At 35.7% G+C, this 21,945-nt stretch overlaps 2 protein-coding genes across 2 annotated transcripts; both read right to left on the bottom strand.

The window, feature by feature from the left end:
- Positions 1-2,597: 2,597 nt before the first annotated feature.
- LOC141815628 (putative disease resistance protein RGA4) lies at positions 2,598-5,762 on the bottom strand. The gene has a single exon (XM_074703578.1). The coding sequence runs from the start codon at positions 5,748-5,750 to the stop codon at positions 2,598-2,600; it is 3,153 nt and encodes a 1,050-aa protein (XP_074559679.1). The 5' UTR covers positions 5,751-5,762.
- Positions 5,763-13,850: 8,088 nt separating this feature from the next.
- LOC141814700 (monocopper oxidase-like protein SKU5) lies at positions 13,851-18,387 on the bottom strand. The gene is made up of 9 exons (XM_074702638.1): positions 18,220-18,387; positions 17,908-18,017; positions 17,397-17,667; positions 17,173-17,311; positions 16,173-16,539; positions 15,570-15,935; positions 15,402-15,480; positions 14,464-14,666; positions 13,851-14,361 (listed from the first exon to the last, which is right to left on the bottom strand). Exons 1-9 carry the CDS (start codon positions 18,382-18,384, stop codon positions 14,250-14,252), a joined length of 1,812 nt encoding a protein of 603 aa, XP_074558739.1. The 5' UTR covers positions 18,385-18,387; the 3' UTR covers positions 13,851-14,249.
- Positions 18,388-21,945: the final 3,558 nt, after the last annotated feature.

Here is a 21,945-nt window from a genome sequence, read left to right as displayed (position 1 = left end):
TGAGTGAAGTTATTTCTTTCCTAAAGCTCATTTTTGGAGTATTCTCTTACAACTTCAAGTGTTCTAATGGGTCTCTACAGCGACCATGTTTCCAGATTTCTAAATTAGAGAGCAAAAATTTTCACTCAATGAATGTTTCATAACAGAAGGACAATGTAGGAATCAGCTACCATCAACACCTGATGAAAAGCTATCTTAGTTTAAATGAAGGACCTTCAGACATAACAACCAAATTGATAGTTTCACACATGAACCTCTGGTGAAACAAGGACCAGGTGTAGCTGATGCAGGCAACATGCTCCTAGATTTCATGATTAACTAAGTTTGAAGATAGTCATTTTGACATCCCTATGAATGAAAAGCATGACCAAAGCTTGTAAATTCTCCTTGAAACTTATGTGAGGTGATGAAACAAGGGCAAAACAGGCTGAAAGTTTGCAATGGTCTTAAAGAACTGAATTTGGGAAAAGATGGTTTGAATTTGTTTGCTCAACACCTTCAAGAAGGCATAATGAACATAATCAGACAGTTGGAATTATGATGTCTGAACCGGGATTGGTTAAATATTCATCTATGTTCCACTACAAAAAAATTAGATTTTAGCGATGGAATATTCCGTCGCTAATTGGTCATTAATCCGTGATAACGACTGGATTAGCGACGGCATTATGCCGTCGCTTTTTTTTTTGGTCAGTGACGTCAACTTTTCATTAGTAGTCTCACCATTTTCATTGACATTTGCAAACACAGACTTCGTTGCAGGAGAACGAATAACGTGATCACTACAGATACCACATTCAACAAGTTCGTCAAACTGTCTCTGTTGGTCCGGAATTACACATTCATTAAAATCCATCATTTCTGGGGTGGGTTTCCGTCACATCCCTGGTTGAATTCTCGTCGTAAACTACATAACCAACACATGACTATTTGATTCAACGTGACTCACTGAGGCTGAAACTGGATTCATTGTCACGGCTTTAGTCTTCTTTTCATTGGTATCATATGAAAATGCCTTTGGTTTCTTTCTCTTCTTGTTGGTATATTTCTCATCTGAACAACCTGATAGGTTCCTTTTGACACCACAGCATCAATCACATCCTCTGATTCACCATTTTCCACATACCCAGACAAGATATGGATTCCACATTTTTCTAAATCTCTCTCCAACTTGAGAAACCCTTCGTGCAAAACAAATAAAATTTTACGGTTTCCTTGTAGAGTGTGAAGCTGAAGCACAATCAAAATTTAGAGGGTGTTCGGTCAGATCCAATAGTCGTTGTCTCCACGTACAGGAGAGCAAGCCTTGTTTTGTTCTCCGGGACGAGGAACAACGCTCACTCATCAACAGCCTCACGCAGATAAGTGACTGCACTGCGTGACGCTTGCTTTTTTTTTTTTTTTTAATCTAGGTAATTGAATCTTACGATCTACAAAATTTAGAGGTGTTCGGTCAAATCCAATAAAAATTGTTCAACAATTTCAGTGGTTCAAACTTGGAAAGTAAATTTCTTGTCCTCTGGGTTTCACACCTTGAGTGCATAGGAAGTTCCAAGATATATGTACCCTACCACACCATGGCTGCTTATTAATAATTATACAGTATAAACATAAATTAATTCAAATCCTCCTTGGATTTAGTAGGATGGTCAGAGATGGGGCGATCTCATATGTTTTAATTATATTGATTGTTCATGATTAATCATTAATTATAGAATGATAATGAATAATATTTAATAATATATCATAATCCCTAATTAATCAAAAAATTAACAATTGCATGATTCTAAAATATTTTTAAACCCTTCAGTAACTAAAATGAAACGTCTCTCATTTCTTTTACCGTCTTATTCCCCTTGGTTCAAGACATAGTCTATGTGTGTCAGTTCTCATGGGCTGACTACGTCACATCTAACCCAAACTTACTTTCTTGTCTTATGGATTCAAGTTACTTTTACATATGTCCAAGAGAAATTAGACACTACCGGTATCATATTAGTGAAATTAGAGACTACCGGTATCATATTAGTGAGATTCAAACTTGGAGATAAGAGATTACTAGACTATCGCCTGTCAGTCTCTCGGGAAAATTGGAGGCAATGACGGCGAGGCGGCGGATGAGATTGGGATCGGAAGGACTGAATTTTTTTAAATAATATATAATATTTTTTACCATCGATTATGATATTATATATTTTTTTTAAAAAAAAATAGAGGGTCGGTCGCACCTGTCCCTGCATGGGGGCGCCCCTGCTTGTCATCATTCATCCTGCTCATTCATCCTGCTATCATCATAGTTGTGGTCATCCCCAGTCCTCTGTCATTACAATCTTCAGCATTAAGGACATCGCTTAACTCCATAAGCTCCTCTATCACATCTCCCTCTCCATATCCTCTCTGTCTCCTCGTTTAGCTTCTCCATCTCCTCTCTTCCCTCGGCATCATGGACGTACGCCAAGTGCTTGTGTCATCGATCTATATATCAATGATAACATAGACAAAGCACATACAAACGGAAAAAGACAATGATGCATACAAACAACTTTATGATTTACCAAATATATATTTGTAAATTGAAAAGAGAGAGCGTATTTTTTTCATACCAAGATATTATGCATATGTCCTTGTTGTTCTTTGAACCCCTTCTTAAACAAACGACAATAATCGAGCTTCAGTTGTTGGAGGGTGGCTGGTAACTCCTCGAACTCAAGAATAGGGCATTCTGATATAAATAAAGAATTCAAGGAGGTGAGGTTTTTTAACCCTGCAACAACTCTCAATGAGTAAAAGTAGCTTCTAATCTCTAAAGTCTTCAGTGAAGGCATTTGTTTCTGTGACAAACGAACTGATTCCACTTTGCAACATAATTTCAAGTGTTGAAGCATTGGAAAGTAACACTTGGACATCCACTCACCATGTTCCTGAGTTATGACATCAAGGTCTAAATATGTCAGTGAATGCAAATTTGGAACATCAGGTACACCACAACTCCCTAATGTCATTTCTTTCACATAAGAGATAGAGGACCACTGAGGAAACTTGCTCATCTTATAACACCATTGAATTATAATAGATTGGAGACTGGGGAAGTCACCAATCTCCACTCCATCCCACCCTTTCCAATTTGGCATATAGTCAAATTCCAAGTGTTTTAGAGAGGGAAATGCAATTTTATTTTGGGAAGAAGATGGAGATGGCAGTTGCATGGAGCAAAATTCACGTCCCACATGTTGAACGCCATTCATCCCAAATATCTGAAGCTTTTCCAAAGAAGGAAGTTGACCCAACGGTGGGAGTTTAATGCAATTATGACAATTACTTAGGCTCAACCAGGTCAACTTAGTGAAGGACGAATCGCCCACCCATCCAACAAATCTGACACCGGGATAATTATCTATCTGAAGGGACTGGATATTGATGTGTGGATGAAGGTACTCAAGTTGTTGCTCCGCCTTATGTGAAAAATCAAAATAATGTTTAACCCAATCTAACTTCAAAGAATCAAGATACTTTTTTGTCTTCAAAGGGGGTTTCGAGTTTGAAATTTTGTTCACGTAACCTACATTCGCAATGGAGATGTGCCCTCTAAGTTTCATCAAACTATTCAATTCTCCTATGTCGCAATGCTCTTTTTTATGACTGACTTTGAAGTGTTCAAGTGTCTGCAAGTTGGTCAAGTTTCCAATTCCAGATGGAAGAAAGGCAACTTGGTTAGAAAACCAAAGATGACGTAGGTTTGTCAAATTTCCAATGTGCCTTGGGAGTTCAAAAATATTCATAGAAACCATTTTGAGAATTTGTAAGTTGTAAAGGCTGCATATAGACTCTGGAAAACTCTTTATATCTTTATCGTCTATAGAAAGGTAACGAAGAAGTTTGAGGTTGCCCAATGAATCCGGTAGCTCAGCAATGCCGATAACCTTTAAATCAAGTGCTCGTATGTATTTCAATTTTTGGAAAAGATCGTCAAGGACTCCAAAGAATTTAATATAAGCTGCCCCCATAATATCAATTGCAATATAAAGAGTCCGCAGATGGTTTAGTTGTTGAAGGTCTGTTATTGCCTGCAGAAATTTTTGTAGTTGAAGATGTTCGTTGTTCTTCCACATGTGGCATTTGATGTTGACTGATAAGTGTCGAATCTTTTGTAATTTCTTTGTGTCGAAATTAGTATCCATCACACAGAAGCATTCATCCTGCGCTACATATTGTGCGAGATCATGAACAAGATCATGCATCAGAAAAAAGGGATTACACGGTATCGAATCATAGGACTCAAAAAAATTTAACATTGACCTCTCGACCAATTTGTTTATGTAATTTCTGCTTATGTCCTCTGCTCTCTTACCTCCATCAAGAGGAAGAAGACCTTGTGACATCCATAATCGGACTATTTCTTCTGAAATTAAATATCTGTCTTTGGGAAATAAGCACAGGAATTGGAAGCACCTTTTAAGTTGTATTGGCATGCAATCATATGATATTTTAAGTGCTGGTAAAACTCCATTATTTGTTTCTTCTGATTTCCACATCTCATTCTCTAGTATGTCCTCCCATGAATCTATATCTTCTTTGTTTCTGAGAGCACCTCCAAGCATCTTCACAGCCAAAGGTAAGCCTTTGCACTTGTCTACTATCTTCCTACCAAGGTCTTCAAGATGTGGTTGTAGGCTCTTATTTGCTCCTCCCAAAGCGACTCTCTTGAACAATTGCCAACATATATCAAATGGTAAGCAATTCAAGTTGACAGGACTTCTTGTCTGCATAATTCTGGCAACTTGTCGATTCCTAGTGGTCACTATAACTTTACCGACTTGAACTGATACTAAGGGCTTTCTTAATTCATCCCAGAGAGTGAATTCTTCATTCCAAACATCATCTAATATCAGTAAAAACTTTTTCCCCTGCAAATTCTCATGTAATGCATGTTGGAGCCCATCTAGATCTTCATGAACTTTCACTTTTGTAAATGATTGTAGGATCTTTTCTGTCAAACTAACAACATGAAAATTTTCAGATACACAGACCCATCCTCTTAAATCGAAATAGTTTTTCACTCTTGGATCATTGTAGACAAGCTGAGCTAGTGTTGTTTTACCCAGTCCCCCCATCCCAATTACAGCAATGACAGAAACTCCATTCTCTGTTGTATCATTCTCTGACAGCAGCCATTCAACCAGCATATCTTTTTCCTTTTCTCTTCCAAGAACATATGATTCAACTACTAAAGAGCCTGTTTCTCGGTTCATATCTAAGAGCAAAGGGCTTCTCTTTCTCTTTCCAGCATTCTCAGGCAACGTTAGGAGTTTCCACTCTTTGGTGATCTCATCAAACCTTTTCTTGACCTCCGCAGCTTTATTTGCTAGTTCATCCATAATAATTGAGGTATTCACAGAAGTAATCACTGAAGAATTGCGTACCTCATCTGTCCCACTGTTGCTCTTATGCAGTTGTTTGGATCGCCGCACCTCATACTCGTACTCTTCTACTACGTCTTCGGCGTCATAGGCCACATCTTTGAGCTCGCTCAGCCAAAGCTTCTCCGAGTGACTTCTTTCATGATTCTCCTCCTCTGAGTCAGCAAGTTTGGCTTGTATTCTCCTCATCGTCTCTGTCAGCTCACTCATCTCTTGTTCAAGATTGTTGTGTGGCAACGAAGAAGATGACGTTGACGTTGATGAGAAAGCCAAGCTACGCAGCTTGGCTCCCATCGTGGTGAACATGGAAGACAGGACGCCTTCTCCGGCCATTGTTCTTCTCTGTTTCTTGGTGGAAATTTTAGGCAGGTAGCTAGACAAGAAGGAGCGTCCTTGTAGTGAATTAAGGGATGCATAGATGTTCCGAGTCAATGCATCGAGTCTTTGGCCCATGCGTCAATTATTTGGAGTGATACATCTGTCGGTGGAACATGCTCAGCAAGTAAAGTAAAGGGTCTCAAAAGAAAAGAAAAGAAAAGGGTCTCAAAAGTATCTTACCAGCCCACTCAATCCGGTCTCATTCAAAAAAAAAATTAAAAGAGGATTGAGACTTTTTGAGTTCGGATCGCGGATTCGAATTAAGATTCGGATCAATCCGGATTGATTCAGAAGTAGAATTTACGGGATTTTTTTTAAGAGTTAAATTAAATTTTAAATTTTATTTTAAAAATTAAAATATTATATGTAATATTAGTATGATATTAATAAAATATTAATATGTAAGTGAAGAATTATCAAAAAAAATATTAAAAAAAAGTTTTTTTTGAGTTAGATAGGTTTTAGGGATTCGAATTCGGATTTAGGACTTGAGATTGATTTCGAATTCAAGTTAAAAATTTTTAATAATATTTTTATTTCAATTTCACCCTAATTTATTTGATCCATTGGAATAGACCCCCTCAAACTTATTATTTTTTAGGATAAACTTTTCTACAAAGGTGGAATCCGTTATTTCAGCGGTCAAAATTGTAGTTGCCCATGATGGAGGGAGGATATTGTCTCAGCTTCGTCGATTCAATTCTTATTCGTTTTTGTAATTCTGTTTCATCGTAACCAATTCAACTATGTCCCTTTTAAAATGAAAGATGATTAAATTTTAAACCCGTTTTTAAATATTATATTAAAACGAGGCACCTTTTCCTTTTTGTAAAAAATTATATTTATACTAAAAACAAATGAACCCTAAGTCAATCAATAAAATGTGTACATTCTCGAAATTGTGCATGTTGTTACATTTTAAATCAAAATTAATATATTTTTATGTATTTTTTTAATATATCAAATATATTAAATCTGAATTCGATAGTAATAATAAATTTTTAAATACTTGATAAAATTTATTTTAAAGTCTATAATAATAATATACGAATTACCAACACCATTAATGAATTTGTATAACTCTTTTAATTCAAAAAATATTAAATTTAAAATTTTTGAATGAGAGTTTGTAAGACTCTTTTGATTCAAAAAATATCATACTTTTAAATTTTTAAATAGTGTAGATTGATCAATTAATTTCAGATATAATTAATTACTAATTTCAGAGAATTTTAAATGACTTTAAATCAAAATTAATATATTCATGTAAATCACTTTGATATATTCATCCTTTCTTATTTATAGTATAAATTAAAAAATAGTAAATTTTTAAATTTATAACAATTTAATAAAATTAATCACAAGCTCATTATAAGATATATGATAATAATATTTATTAATTAACACCACCAATTAATTTTTAGAACTCTTTTGATTTAAAAATTATTAAACTTTTAAAATTTCAAATCGTATAGATCCATTAACTAATTTTAACCAAAATTATCATATAAATTTAAAAAATTTCAAATCACTTTAAATTAAAATCAATATACTATTAAATTCTTCTTTAATATTTATGTTGTCATAGCTAAATTCGATAATGTAAATTAAGAATAGTAAATTTGTTAATGGGTTGTAAAAAAATTGAACATGAAAAAAAAGAAGGAAGAGGTATAATAAAAAATTAATACATTTTTTTAAAATTTTAAAACTTAAGTTTGATTATATGGTCACACAATTCAATAAAATAAAATGTCAGAAATACTTTTATGGACTTATTTTTTAAAAAATGTATAAGATGTGTAAATTTCATTATTTTATTTTAAGAAATACGAGAAAATGATTATTTTATTTTAATTCTTCTCTTAAAAATAAACTTTATATAGAAAAAATTCAGTTCTAAATTTGACTAGTCTAATTCTTTCAATCGTCAAAATGCACTGGACGTCCGACTTTTTCTCTCCTCCCTTATGCCTCCACAAACTAATACCACTTTAAAAATTATAAGATCCAACAAAATATTCTATTTCTTTTCAATCTTTTTGGCATTGAAACTCTAATACCCATAAAGATATTATATATCGATATTTTTCTCTTTTTCTTTGACGATCATGTATTTGAAGGATTCTTGCAGGAGGTATGAAATTTCTTATCACCCAAGATACATTCCACCTTTATTTGAAACAATTAGTCATCAATAACACCCCATTAATAATTCATATATAATTACTTAACTATCCTTCAATATATTATTCTTATTATTATCTTCCATTTAAATTATGAATCAATCAAATACATTAAAACCGTTACAATTTATAACTATTTAATATATATAATAGTTACGATTTTATAGTTACTATAATAATATTAGATGATAAATTGAATTCATACTAGTTACAAAATTAAAGATATTAAACATGTATAGCAACTACATATTGTAATTGTTATAACGCATCCAGTCCCCGAGGCAATGGTGCAACAGTAGGACATCCAGATTATGACCCAGGGACCCGCGGTTCGATCCCAGCTACGGTGTATTTGTAAGAATTTTCTTCCAAATGGGAAACGCAATCAAAGGATGCTGGCATTTGGATTGGCCGTCGTATGCGCTTCCCGATTTATCCTGGTGGTCGGTGAGAAACTTCCGTGGGACCGGACCGGCCATCCCAGGGATTTATCATTTTTTTATTATAACGCATTGGATCAATTTAAAATTTAGATGAGAGATAAAAATAAAAATAGTATACTAAAGAGTAGTGAGGTAATTATATATGGATTACCAGTGGGATGAGATATTTTTATTAAAAATATTTAAAAATCTCTTTGATGATTTCAAATAAAAAATTAGGGCATCCTTCTAATTTTTGACGAAAAAATATTATACTCTAGCCGATCCAAAATTAAATGATATTAGTTCTTTCCTAGCAAGCAAAGTCTTCGCCACTTAAAGGAAAAAGGAGAAAAGCATTTGGTGCCTTACTAAATATAATAACAATTGAAAAATACTATTAATGTTTTTAAATATACCCATTTATAAAGGTGGGAAATGAAGGGGTTAATTTTCTTCATCATGCTATTATTTTAAGAAAAAAATATTTTGGTTAATTTTTAAAGGATACATAAGGATTTTGTGTCCATTATAATATCAAAATGCTCATTAAATTTTTTTTTAGATTAAAATATTGCCTACTTAAAGTTAATATATCTATTTTGTTTTTGTATTAATTTTTAGGACATTTTAAATATTATCTGAAATTTAAGCGCCAAACTGATTTTCGAATTTTGGACGCTTAAAATCGCATAGAAATTAGAAAGTTCGAGATACTGCGAGACATCCCAGACGACTCCAACGGTTTGGACGTTTGAAATCGCATAGAAAAGCAGAAAGTTCTAGAAACTACAAACCTCCTCACACGAACAAAAATCCTTACGCGGCTTGGATAGGATCCGTGACGGATCCGACGGATGAGAGTGGACCTCCATAGAAAGTCCATGCAGACTCCCTCTTACCCCTTTCCGGTTGTTCTTCACTATTTAAGGAACTTGAGAGTGAGAGTGAGAGTGAGAGTGAGAGAGAGAGAGAAGGGAAATTTGAAGAGCTAAGAAATATCGACGACGATCTCAAGTTCTGCTCCTCCGATGGCGCCGCTATCGCCTGCCAGATCGATTCATGTTCCTCAGATCGACAATTCTCTTACCTTCCTGGCAAGTTTCTTCATCGCCGACGATTATACGATCGCCCTCCGGATTCACAATTCTCCTCACTAGGTATGCATTCGTCTTCTTCACTTAATGATTTCTGCCAGATCCAAGTGGATCTTACGAAATTCAGATCCTCATCGGTACATCGATGGAGAAGAGCGAGGAGGAGGAGAAGTAGGAGGACGAGCTAGGAGAAGCAATGGGGATGGAAAATGTGTAGATCCGCATGCGACGAGAAACCTGATGAGGCGTGGAAGATGGAGAAGGTTGTCTCAATCTCACGATTCACCTCTAGATTCATCACGATAGCCGGGTAAGAACATCCATCAACTTTCTTTGCAGTTTCATAGCTACCATCTGATGATTACATGATCTCGCTTCCATTTGGTATAAGTTCTTCATATCAATTTTATATTGTTGAGTTTTTCATTTTTGTGCTTCAATCTGAGTTATTCGCTGTGATAAAGGGGGAAATTTCTTCCCTTGGAGCAATTAGTTTGTGCCTAATTGGCGATGATTGCTAATTACAGAATTAGATAACTCATTTTAGGACGAGCACAGACTAATAACTGTTTCCAGTACATACTTGTCCTGACACTAGACTGTTGGTGCAAGATGCACTAAGATCTTGCCTAGTGTTTCGATGTTTGACAATACACCTAGGTCTGGTCAGTTTGACCAAAGGTTGATCCAAACAGGACTTGATGTTTGGATGTATGGAAGTGAGTGAGAAAGATCTAGTCGGTTAGACTAGACAATGGAAGTCCTGGTGAGTGAAGCTGGGCAAGGGAAAGTCCTAGTTGTAGGCTAGGCAAAGGGAAAGTCCTGGTTTGGAGGATCAGGCAGAAGTCTTGGCAGAGTCAACGTGCACCAGGCAAGATCCGGACTTGGGTAGTTGCGGAATGAAATGGACTTGGTCAGGAGGACCAAGTTGCAGAGAAGAATGGACTGATCAGGAGGATCAGTTGCGTTCAAGTCCTGATTTGGTTGGCACGAATTCTCCAGAATAGAGTGGGTTAGACTAACCCAGGATTTCGGAAGAAATCCGAAGTTAGACTCACAAGGTAAAACTAGTTTGGCTTGGTTGTATTCATGCTTGTTTTGCAGGAATTATAATGCAGGGTCAACTTCAAACAGCCATAACTTTTGACTCGGGTCTCAGAACGAGGCAAACTCAGATGCGTTGGAAAGCCCTTTCAGAGATCTACAAAATTGGTGTTTTGAGTTTTTTCGGATTCCGGCTGGAGTCGACTCAGAATGGCACTTGAGTCGACTCAGGCAGCTGATAACGACAAAGAAGCAAGTTTTATCCACCACATAGGCTGGAGTCGACTCAGGGCTTGCTGGAGTCGACTCAGGAGGTCTATATAAGGCTGTGAACGTGCAGAAGCAACTCAATTCAAGCCAGAAACCTCCCAACTCATTCTGTGGTGCTGTGAAACGCAAAAGAGGCCAGTTCTTGCAACCGGGGAAGATCCAGAAGGAGTGCGGGGCGCTCAGGACTTCCAGATCGGGCACAAGAGTTTGCTTTTAATTTATTGCATTTAATTTCAATTCTTAAGTTATTGTTTATCGGACTGTAAGACGGGTTTCTCCGCCTCCGAACAAGGTTCGGGAAGGAGACCACTAGTGGACGGGCGCCTCCCGTGATTAGGCCTTGGACGTACTAACCCTGGGGGGTTAGGAACCAAGTAAAAATCCCGCTTGTCCCCCTGCCTTGTTTTTCTAATTCCGCTGCTTAATAAGTTTGACAGAAAAACGAACGAAAGATTTCAAAAAGCGACACGCGCTATTCACCCCCCCTCTAGCGCGTACACGATCCTACACTAGACTTCCATAAAGTTGTTTTCTGGAGGGATTTATCTCTTCTTCCTACATCTCTACAGTATACTCACATTTCTCGTTTAAATCTATCATAGAATTATAGACTTCATAAAACGTGTGTTGACAAAACTATTAGCTAATTAATGTTCGGATCACAAGTGTCTACTGTTTGATCTTGCCTTTCACAAGCCATGCCCTTAGAAAACTAAATTAGTGCCTCTTTTTTGTAATAATTCCACTCGATAAAAGTCCTCATATCTCTCATGTTACAATAATAGAAACACCCAAAAGAAATATAATAGCAATGTAGTATAGTCTAGTGACATTATACAGACAACAGCTCACAAAAAAAAAAAAATCAAATAATATATAAACCCGAAACTACAATGAAAATGGAATAAATGGATGTTCATGTCTTCTCTAAAATCTCTTTTTAATTCTCCTTTGACTTTTCTGTTAATGCCAATTAAAATATAAAAAATCCACTAATCAGATACTAAAAAGAAACTCTTCAAAATTTTTAATTGCACCTAAGTCTTGATATATTTCTTAAGCTCCGAAATATTTCACTAGTGGCACATGGGGGTGAATAATATATCGTGAGTTCTCGTAGATTCGATCTCTGATTGTTACATCAGAAATGACATGCTTTCACCATGTATACTATGTCGTGGGGGCAATATACCACTGCCACAAGAGTATATGAAAGAGGCTGATTTAATTTGTTGTCTGGGCGTTTAATAAAGAATCTCAATTTGTTGTATTCTTAAGGATGAAACATAACTAGATGAAAGAAGCCTTCACGACTGATAGATAATTATCTTCATAAATGTGATAGCGGCTGGTACTAGTGCGCTTAATTGCAACCTGTCGGGTTATTAGTTTATCATTTCCAATTGATTGTTATTTTAACATCATAATTTTGGGTATAAATGCACAGTGACGATTACAAACTGATGAATTTCACAATGTTTTAGGAGAGAATATCATCGTTGTTGTTAAATGATCACCTAGTGTTCATGAGACCACGCGTTTGGTGCTGTTCTACCCAACGATTCAAAGGCCATTGTGTACGTATAGCCACGAAAATGAATGTGGTTTTGCCATTTGTCAGCAGACAATCAACGGCCATTGTGGATTAGTATTATAATATTTATATACATATTAACCGTCAATTCTTTTGAACATAGTTAGTTAATATGAATGAGTATATTTATTTATTTAATATAAAATAAGAATAAATATAGAAGCAGTATTAATATGAGTGGATAATGATTCACAAATAATGATTAATGTTAAAATGAATATGAGTGTGTATTAATATATATATATATTAATATAATATATATATGATATATCAATTTTATACATATATTAATGTTCAAATCTGCCTTAATTGATAAAGAGATGCATTAGTAGCAAAATGCCCAAGACCAATTAAAGCTGTCAATGGGCTCATCACTGGGCCGGGCCCAATACAAACCCGCAAAATCATCACAGGCCAAGCCCAGTTTGTTGCGTGTCGTGTCTGCAACAGAGAGGCCATGCTCCGTATGAATTACCAAAAAATATATATTTTTTTTAAAAAGTAACATTATCAATCTAAGATAATTTAATTTTAAATTTTAAAATATATTTTTAAAACTTTTATCGATATGGATAGTTAACCTTCATTTCCCTTTTTAATTGTAATTTTATATACTAAATTCAAGCTGCTATATTAAATTATAATTTTTATTCAAAATGTATCCTTTAACCTCATATTTAAAATTTAGACTGATGTTGATAGTGAAGGAGAGCCCGAACTACACCGTGCTGAATCCTGATTTAATAACTTGCTCATCTTTTTTGTTCATATAAATTATATATTTTCAATAAAAATATATAATTGAGCTGAAATTTTGGGGGTCTCCACAGAACTGCGTGCCCATAGCCTGACCGATTTTGGTAGGCCTCAGGAACGGTATGATGCTGGTATTTAATGCTCAAATTTTGGGGGTCGAACTGCGTGCTCATAGCCCGACCGTTGAGGCATGAAGCTACAATCAAACGCGTGCGAGCAAAAACCATGGCCTCAATCCCGTTGACAGAATAATTGTTTGCCATATAGAGTTCAGAAATTTAACATAATAAAAATATCACTAAAATCATAAAAATAATTTACAACTAATTTGCAACAAATATTTCTATTTCTAGGAAAAAATAAGAATTTCCAAAGCCAAAAGACGTTCTTGCAGCCATCTTTCAATTTGAAAACAGATCATTTAAATCATTTTTAAAGGAGTCAATGAAAATCGACAATTCAACAAATACCAAAAAGTTGCAAAACATATAAATAAGCTTGTTCCTCTGAACAAATTGTTTATCGACTCACTCGCAAAAGAAGTCAAACACTAAAACAGAAGATAAACATGATCACATAAAGAGCGTCCATGTGCATGACAGGAGTTCCATAAAACGCAAAAGTTCTGCACAATTCATAGTTTGATCAATACAAATAAATCAACTAACTAATAATAAGCACACGCATTCTTAAGAGTTTGACTAAGAAACAAACTTAGCTGGACAAAAAAAAAAAACCCTAGCCTAAAGTTAATTTCCACAATGGCAAGAAACACTAACGCAGCTGATAAATGACTGCGAAAATGTACTAGCACTAGCAGTACATCATTGAGAATTACTTCCCAACCTAACATACTTGAAATGTCGACGTTACCTAAACGGCAGTACTCAATCTAAGCTAAAAGAATCATCACATGATATCCATGAAGGGAGCTAGAAGACGACAAATATCCATATTGATAGTTGATTTACTTGCAACTTAGAAATCCTAAATACTCTAACGAAAGCATGTCATGAGATTGCTTAAAAGGGTTTTGTAAAAGGCTCCCTCCCAGTCATCAAACACATCGATCTGACCTGGAATAATTATGGGAAGATGACGGCTGAAGCCAACAACATGATTGATCCAAGAAGTATCAACCCAACATATGAGGCAAGGGATGATGAAGATGAAAGAGAACCATGAGGAGTCTGGTTCCTGCAAACATTCAAATAAAATCACCAATGTGGAATTGAATGATTAGGAGGGAGTGAAAAACATTTGCATTGAAATGAAGTGCTGGGGATAATAGAAACATACTTCTGTCTATCTTTAAGAAGGCCACAATAGAGGACATTATCTGGCATCTCCGTCTCTGTCTTGTTAGAACTATCTTCAGGATTGATGACTCGTACATACACCTCCTGCCCAAGATACCACGTATCCAGATTCTCCACTCTCACATTCCAAAACCCTACACTGTCCAAGGAGACTAGCACAGCCGTCCATGCCCCAGGGAAAACCTATAAGAAAATACAGCATAGCAGGCAGACGACTAACTGAGCTATTTTACCAAATGAAAGAAGTGCAACAGAAGAAGATTTATTCAGGAACAGAACTATCATTATCATGACAACCCCAACTTACATAAAGACAATATCCCTTCACTTTAAACAATGGGCCACACAATAGAGAGAAAACTAAAAAAAACTGAACTGTGATTGTTATGTTTCTGAATAGAAGTTCACTTTCACTTTTATGTTGATCAAACAAGCACACGGTTCAGGATTGGCCAGTTGATACAAACAGGGAATTAGAGAATATGCATTCATATGCACAAGATACTGTAAGTTAACCCACAAACAAACTTATAGTGCTGATCCAAATTCCAAACAAGAAAAAATCCATTTGCATCTTTAGTAATCGCAATTCAAATTTCAGTTTTTCACTTGAATGATAGATTTTCATCCACAGTCATATGTTAAATACCCAAAAGTTGAAAGTGCAGCTCCCCAATCAATAGAAAAACCTTCAGTGGAGGTAAACAGATTATGGTGTATCTGGAACATTAGCAGTGCATAACTGTGGAGAGTAGAGATTCTAAAATGCAAGCAACAAAGTCTACAGCCAAAATCAAATTTATGATTTGTGAAAAATATAAAAATTACATAATGCAGAATGTTATGCACTCAAACTAAGTTTAAATAGAATCCAGAAAAGATATGTTCATATCATAAAGCATATCTAGCATTAGGTACCTGGGTTGTACAGCGAGAAACACCATCCCACTTGTTGTATGTGCCTCTACTATTTTCTGTCCACTCTCCATAATCCATCCTGATATTATTCAAAAACCAAAGTCAGAAATCAAAATGAAAATGAGACTTCAGCCTTTTTCACCTAAGCAATGAAAACATTGTTCCTACCCCACTACGAAGAATGCATATCCGTCCATGTGATATGTCTGAACTGTAGTGTCATTATTTTGAAATATGATCTCCATGAAACCCTTATATGTGCCATTAATCACAGATGTACCAAGTCGAGGAGGTCTATCAAGTGGCCTTGTCGGGAAATCAAGTGTGTAAACTCCCTGCCTATCAAATGCATCTGCAAGTCTTAATGGAGTAGCAGGAGGTGAAAATGATATGCCATTGAGTGTTGCCCTTCTCTTCCCATTAATGACAACAGGAGGCTCATTTCTCAAAACATACACTTGTGTCACGTCAATCGAACCATATCTAAATGATCCCTGAGGATTAGGACGTGCGGCACCAGCACTTACATTCGTCCTGAAAAGGTAAAAAACTACAGTAAATGGATACTAGAACACTAATATCAGATACACTAAGGGAAACATCAATAGATTCTTTCAGAACCATAAAATACTCAGTACCAAATAAAGCCAAGGAAATTATCAATTGAGTATGTAAGCTTTGATTTGTATGTAAATCAAATTAAAAAAACAATTATTGGAAATAATAGTATGCAGAGCACTGTTGTATCTAAAATATGGATTGCATGCGAACCTGATTGATCTAGCCTGGTTCATGGAAAAGGTCTTGTCAAAGAAATCATTAGGAGGATCTGGAAGGGGGCCAGATGCTTTTCCTTTGGAATTTGAGTAGTGCAAACTGGCAACACCAGTAACCCTAGTCCATAGTGACTCATTCACAAACCTAGCACTCGCCACAATGTAGTAGTCGCTGCTTGCATTCTGGTCCATGGTAACCAGCATGGAGTATGACTGGCCGACATGGATATCAAGGTTGCTAAAATTTTGCTGCACTGTGTATGACCCTTCTGTTTCCACAAGAAGCATGTTGTGATTTTGAATTCTGAAATTCAAGCTAGTTGAAATGCCCACATTATGGACACGGAACCGATATGTTTTGCCTATTACAAGGGAAATGACTTTATCAGAAACTATGTTATGTTAAAGCAACAAAAACACAATAATAATGACATATAAAGTCAACAAGATTCCTGCAGTTAATTAATTCAAATACTAAACTCTAAAATTACACAATGAAATAGAACAGCATGTTACATGACAAACAATATAAGAAAGGAAGAATTCAGTTACAAGAATTAGTTTATGCTAAATGAGTTAGTAGAAGCTCAAGGATGTGTGCTTTCTGCAAGTATTGTAAGGTTTAGCAAACTAAACTAATCCACATATATACCAACCAAGTGTGTATGACTTTGTTCTGATGATAAATAAACAACGGAGATCAAGCTGAAAAACCAATTACTGATAGAATAAGGATCTTTTGTATTATTTCACACCAACCCAATTTCTTATCATGACAATGAGAACTCAGAACTGTATCAAAGTACCATTAGAATATTTTCAAATAATTGTCCATCCTGATTGGATTAAATAAGAGACAAGCATCAGTAATTTGATATTCTTCAGTCCCCAGTAAGAAGTGGGGTAGATCAGATCAAATAATTGCCCATCCTGATTGATGTATGCGACTAAACTCTTCACAGTATGCTTAAATTTAAGGTTGCGAAAGAAGGTACCCGGTTCAACATTGATTGTCTCGTAATCAATGCCATCAGGAACAAGTGTGTCATTGTAACGATAAGGTCCCTTCCCATTTATGAGAACACCATCTGGCATTCCGAGGTCCTTCCCATCATCAAGAGCCTTTCTCAGGTCCTATGCACAGGAAACCAACAAATCCAAACTCATAAGTACCACATGGTAGCCAGAAGGGTGACTAGAAACTGAAAAACCAACACACCGTGTGATTCCTAATGTACCAGTCCCCAATGAACAGGGTGATGTCTCCATCTGGGGTGCCGAATGGCACAGCAATGACTGCACGATTGTTGACAGTGATGCCACCGTAGCCACCGCCAGCACGTTGGAGATTGAGAGAGGGGAAATAGAAGAAGCTCCCGATCTGGTCCTTCACTTGGAACTGGTAGGTCCAATTCCAACCTGAGGGGATGGGGCAATTGGTGCCCAGCACTCCATCTTGCCAACAATTCTTCCGATGCTGGATCCCATCCCTTGTCCCACAACAGATCAAGCAACCAAAACAGATCAGCATCCACCCAACCAAACCCTCCGCCACTCAAACAAGGAAATAGCAGATCAACATGACAAGATCAAAACCCCTAACCTATTTTAACCCTTGACACAAAACAGAAAAAGGGGGAAAGAATAAAAGCCATCACATGCATCAACATCACGAAAAAAAGCTTAAAACCCTCGAAATCAGAAGGAAAAGAAAAGACAAGGAAGCATACCACGTGAGGAGGAGTGGCTCGTCCAAGCTGTTGAGCACATTGACAACCACATTCCAGTTGGTGGTGACGTTCATAACAGGGCCGGGAAATTGCTTCGAGATTGCTATCACCTATCTCCGATCAAACAAACAAACACTCCTTACAATTCCAAAACAAAAACCTAAGAAACCCTAAGAATCACATTCCTCAAAAAGAACACTCTCTTCAGCTCAAAACAAGTACGAGAACATCAGATCGAGCATACATCTAAATACACAAATGAAACTGCATCAGATCGAAAAAGTACAAGCATAAACGAGGCTGAGAACTCACCTGCTGCGGCACTCCGAGCGGAGAAGCGGTGATGTAGGAGACATCCCAGTCGAAGTACGCGAAGGGGTCTTCGGCGAAGCAGGGACACAACATGGCGGTGGCCCATAACAGCGCTACCACCACCCTCCTCGCAGCCGCCGATCTCGCTAGACACAACCCTACCATTTCCACTTTTCTTCTCCTCCTCCTCTTGTGCCTCAGCGATCCCTCTCTTCTCCTTTTATACTAAGCCGGTGTTGTTGGTGTAATAAGAGAAAGCTGATGAGACTTGAGAGCGGTACCGTTAGTAGTATATACACTCGCTCTGTTTCCACTTCCACTTAAATCTAAACATTTCTTAATTTAATAATAAAATTTTAAATAAGAAGTTTTTCCGTCCGTAGAAATTTGAGCTTAAAATTAAAAAAAGCAAAATTACTATATAGTTTTTTTGCAAATAAATTTGAAATGGTGAACTTAAAATGGGAAAAGAATAATATATAATATTCATACGCAATTTGAATATTTTATAGTGGAGATTTAAATTTGAATGTAGACTCTGGATGTTTAGATGATTCTAGAAAGACGTGCATGTGCTTTTGCCCTCCTATATTTCGCAGATATTAATTTTCTCTAACTTTCGAAATTACAATATTGCCCTTGTTCACTTATGCATTAGATAAATATTTTGAATTTCGATCTTCAAGGGGTGTAAGTGTAATTAAACACTACTTTTATATTAATTGTCGAAGGCGGGAGATCAACGCCGAGCGACCCGGAACAGAGGTGCGAGACTGCGTTTAGTTTAAGAAGAGAGGAATCCGCTGTTGTATTTTCTCAGGAAACAGGAAGATAATCTACAAAACATTCTACGCGTGGATATTAATGACTATCTATCCGTTGAAATCCTGTTTCCCGTTGCTCCTTTCGCAGCGGCGGCGCTTCGGCTAGGAGACAAAACTAATAAAGGCGGAAAGGAGGCCACGTCGGCTTAGGAAAACGCGAGCGGGGGGCTGGCTCGTTGTTAGTATTTGAAAAAAAAGCTACGAGTTCTATGCTCGATTCGCACAGGAAACAGGCAAATAAGATACAGAACGCTTTACGCTAAAACATTAATGATTTGTTATTGGCTGACATCCTGTTTCGCGATGTAACCTTCACAGTGGTTGTGCTTCGTGAAGGAAGTCGATGCAACCAAGGGCGATTACGAGCGCCACGTACGCCGAGGAAAAGTAGCGCAAATGCGAGATGGCCAATCCGCTGCTCCTAGTTGGGCAGGAACCAGGAAAATAAGCATCAAACAATCTACGCGCGGACTCTGTTGATTACCCATCTGCTGACATCCTGTTTCGTGTTGTGCCCTTTTAATTGGCCAGGGAGAATATGCCAATTTTAATTAAGTAATTTTAAATAAATTTGAATAATTTTTATTAAGTTGGTAAAAAAAGATATAATAATATTTTATGGGTAAATTTTAATTTATTTTAATACGTTATAATAGTCACTTAAGTACCTACTGCTATTGTAATTTTTTTTTTTAAAAAAAACCTTTGGATAAAATTTAAAACTGGTACGCGGTTGCTCGTTGGGAAGCGCGCAGAGAAGAGTAGGCAGAGGAGTGGGCCCAAGCGGCTCACGCTATGGCGACCGTTACAAAAAGGCCGTGCGTACCAGTGTGAGAAAAAAAGGGTGGATTAAAAAGGGAATCCAAAGCTTTAATTAATTTGAATTTAAAGTATGGACGCATCGATGTTATCTCTTAACCGAGTAATTGTGTGATTGGGGAAAAAAAAAAAAAAGCTGTTTACCATAATAGACTCCTATCACAAATTTATGACGAGAATTTACATCATTCAATTTTAAAATTAAAATTAAATCTAGACCCATAGATTGAATGGATGATTACGATGGTTTGAATTTAATCTTCTATTTTAAAATCGAACGATACATATTTCCGTCACAAATTTGTGACGGAAATCTGTTGCGACAAGGATCCCAACTATTAAGGGAATAGGGGTGCTACTAGTTTTTTCGAGCCAATTTGATTTCTATTTAAATTATCGAAGTCGAACTGAATTCAAACCTGTTCAATAATTTTTCCAAATTGGAATATTAAATCGAGCTAAATTGAACTTTATTTATCTTATTTTCATAATTTAAATATGAATATATTATTGGAATAACTCGAATATAAATCATTTTGAACTATAGTTCAATTCTATTTAAATTAAAGTTTGAACAATTTAGTTAAATTAATTTGAATTTTATTTTAAATCTAATTCGAGTAAATAATCATTTATATTTTTAAATTTTGAATCAAATTTGAATATTATATAAATTTTTAAATTCAAATTTAAATATCAATATTTTAATATTATTTGACTAGATTCTTAATTTTCTAGCAAATTAGTAAAAAGAAAGATAACGATTTAAATTGTAAGTTCATTATTCACTCCTCTTTTAGCAATCTCAACGTTAACTTCCACATCACATCACCCTAACATAAATTTTTTTTTTTGTTGAGTTGATAGTACCTAAAGTATTGGTGCAATTAAGCCTATAGAGGTTAAACTTTATCGAGTGACGATTAAGGAGATAGTTAATATGAAAAAGATATTTTGATAGGGAAATAATACTTAGCATGAAAAATCCAACATGAATGGAATATGGCATTCACATTGACAGTGGATCCCACTGGCATGCAGTGGTTTTGATATTTGATCAAAAATTTTATTCTACGGGTTTAAGCTAGTTCAGCATATTTTGTCAAGTAACAATTGGAGAAATCCAATAATGTTGACATCAGATAAGTCCAACAAGTATTAACAATAGAGAGATCTAATTGTATCTAGGTTGACCAAATGAGTACTGACAAGCTTAATTTGATGCTTGGCAAAGTATAAATTTCCATCGAAGTAGATCAAATATTTGATAAGTGAAAGTCCTACGAGTCAAACTTACCTAGTACTTGTCACATGGAAATTCAAAAGGTTAAGATTGATAAGATGCATGACACATGAAACTCCTTATAGAACAAAGTGTTGAAAAAATTAATTTTGATAATCAATCAATTAAATAGGGATAAGATAGCTATTTCATGAGTAGATCATGGTAAATTAATTACTCGAGTAAATGAGAAATTAATGTCTAAGGAAGGGTTGGTCTAGTATGATCGGACTGAAGTTTTGACTTACACACGAGTTTGATTCATGGATACGATTATATCAATGTTAACTCGAGCATGTGTGAATGTCAATTCATGTGAAGCAATTGAAGGGTGTAAAATTGAAAGTAATTTCATTGATTGATTAAAAGATTAATCAATGATTGTAATATTAATTAACTAATATTTATAATAGATTAATCATAGCTATAACATTAATTTAATTAATTAATATTATTGATTAATTAAACTAATTAATAATAATCGATAATATTTAAGTGAAAAAAAAATATCACATCCCATATCTTTTCACCTTTTTGAATTTGAAAAATCCCTTATGGCGTATTTGCAAGAATTTTTTTTTCTTGGGAGTAACCCTTCATTTACCCTGGTGGTCGGTGAATACAAAAAAAAGCTTTATTCCAAATAACTCAATTATTAAGTGGTAAAATCTCCTCTTAAATTTTTTCTCTCTCCTTTTTTAAGAGTTCGAAGGCTTTGAAAGTTTGACTGGACTCAAAATTTGGAAAACTCTTATTTCGAGATGTAGCTAGGTCGTTGTATCTTGAGATATGCAATTGTCA

This window comes from Curcuma longa, chromosome 21, assembly GCF_044706935.1.
Source record: "Curcuma longa cultivar G26 ecotype Majalengka, Jawa Barat chromosome 21, ITB_CL_G26_1.1, whole genome shotgun sequence".
Lineage (NCBI taxonomy): Eukaryota > Viridiplantae > Streptophyta > Magnoliopsida > Zingiberales > Zingiberaceae > Curcuma > Curcuma longa.
The sequence above is the reverse complement of the archived record's forward strand: the minus strand, read 5'-3'. Positions and strand labels throughout refer to the sequence as shown.

What these genes read in the sequence shown, in the direction of transcription:
- LOC141815628 (XM_074703578.1), bottom strand. Translation starts at nt 5,750, where the DNA reads ATGGCCGGAGAAGGCGTCCTGTCTTCCATGTTCACCACGATGGGAGCC.
- LOC141814700 (XM_074702638.1), bottom strand. Translation starts at nt 18,384, where the DNA reads ATGGTAGGGTTGTGTCTAGCGAGATCGGCGGCTGCGAGGAGGGTGGTG. An exon ending in CGCTCGGAGTGCCGCAGCAG is followed by an intron (nt 18,018 to 18,219) that starts GTGAGTTCTCAG and finishes GATCGGAGATAG; the next exon opens with GTGATAGCAATCTCGAAGCA. An exon ending in GGTACATTAGGAATCACACG is followed by an intron (nt 17,312 to 17,396) that starts GTGTGTTGGTTT and finishes TCCTGTGCATAG; the next exon opens with GACCTGAGAAAGGCTCTTGA.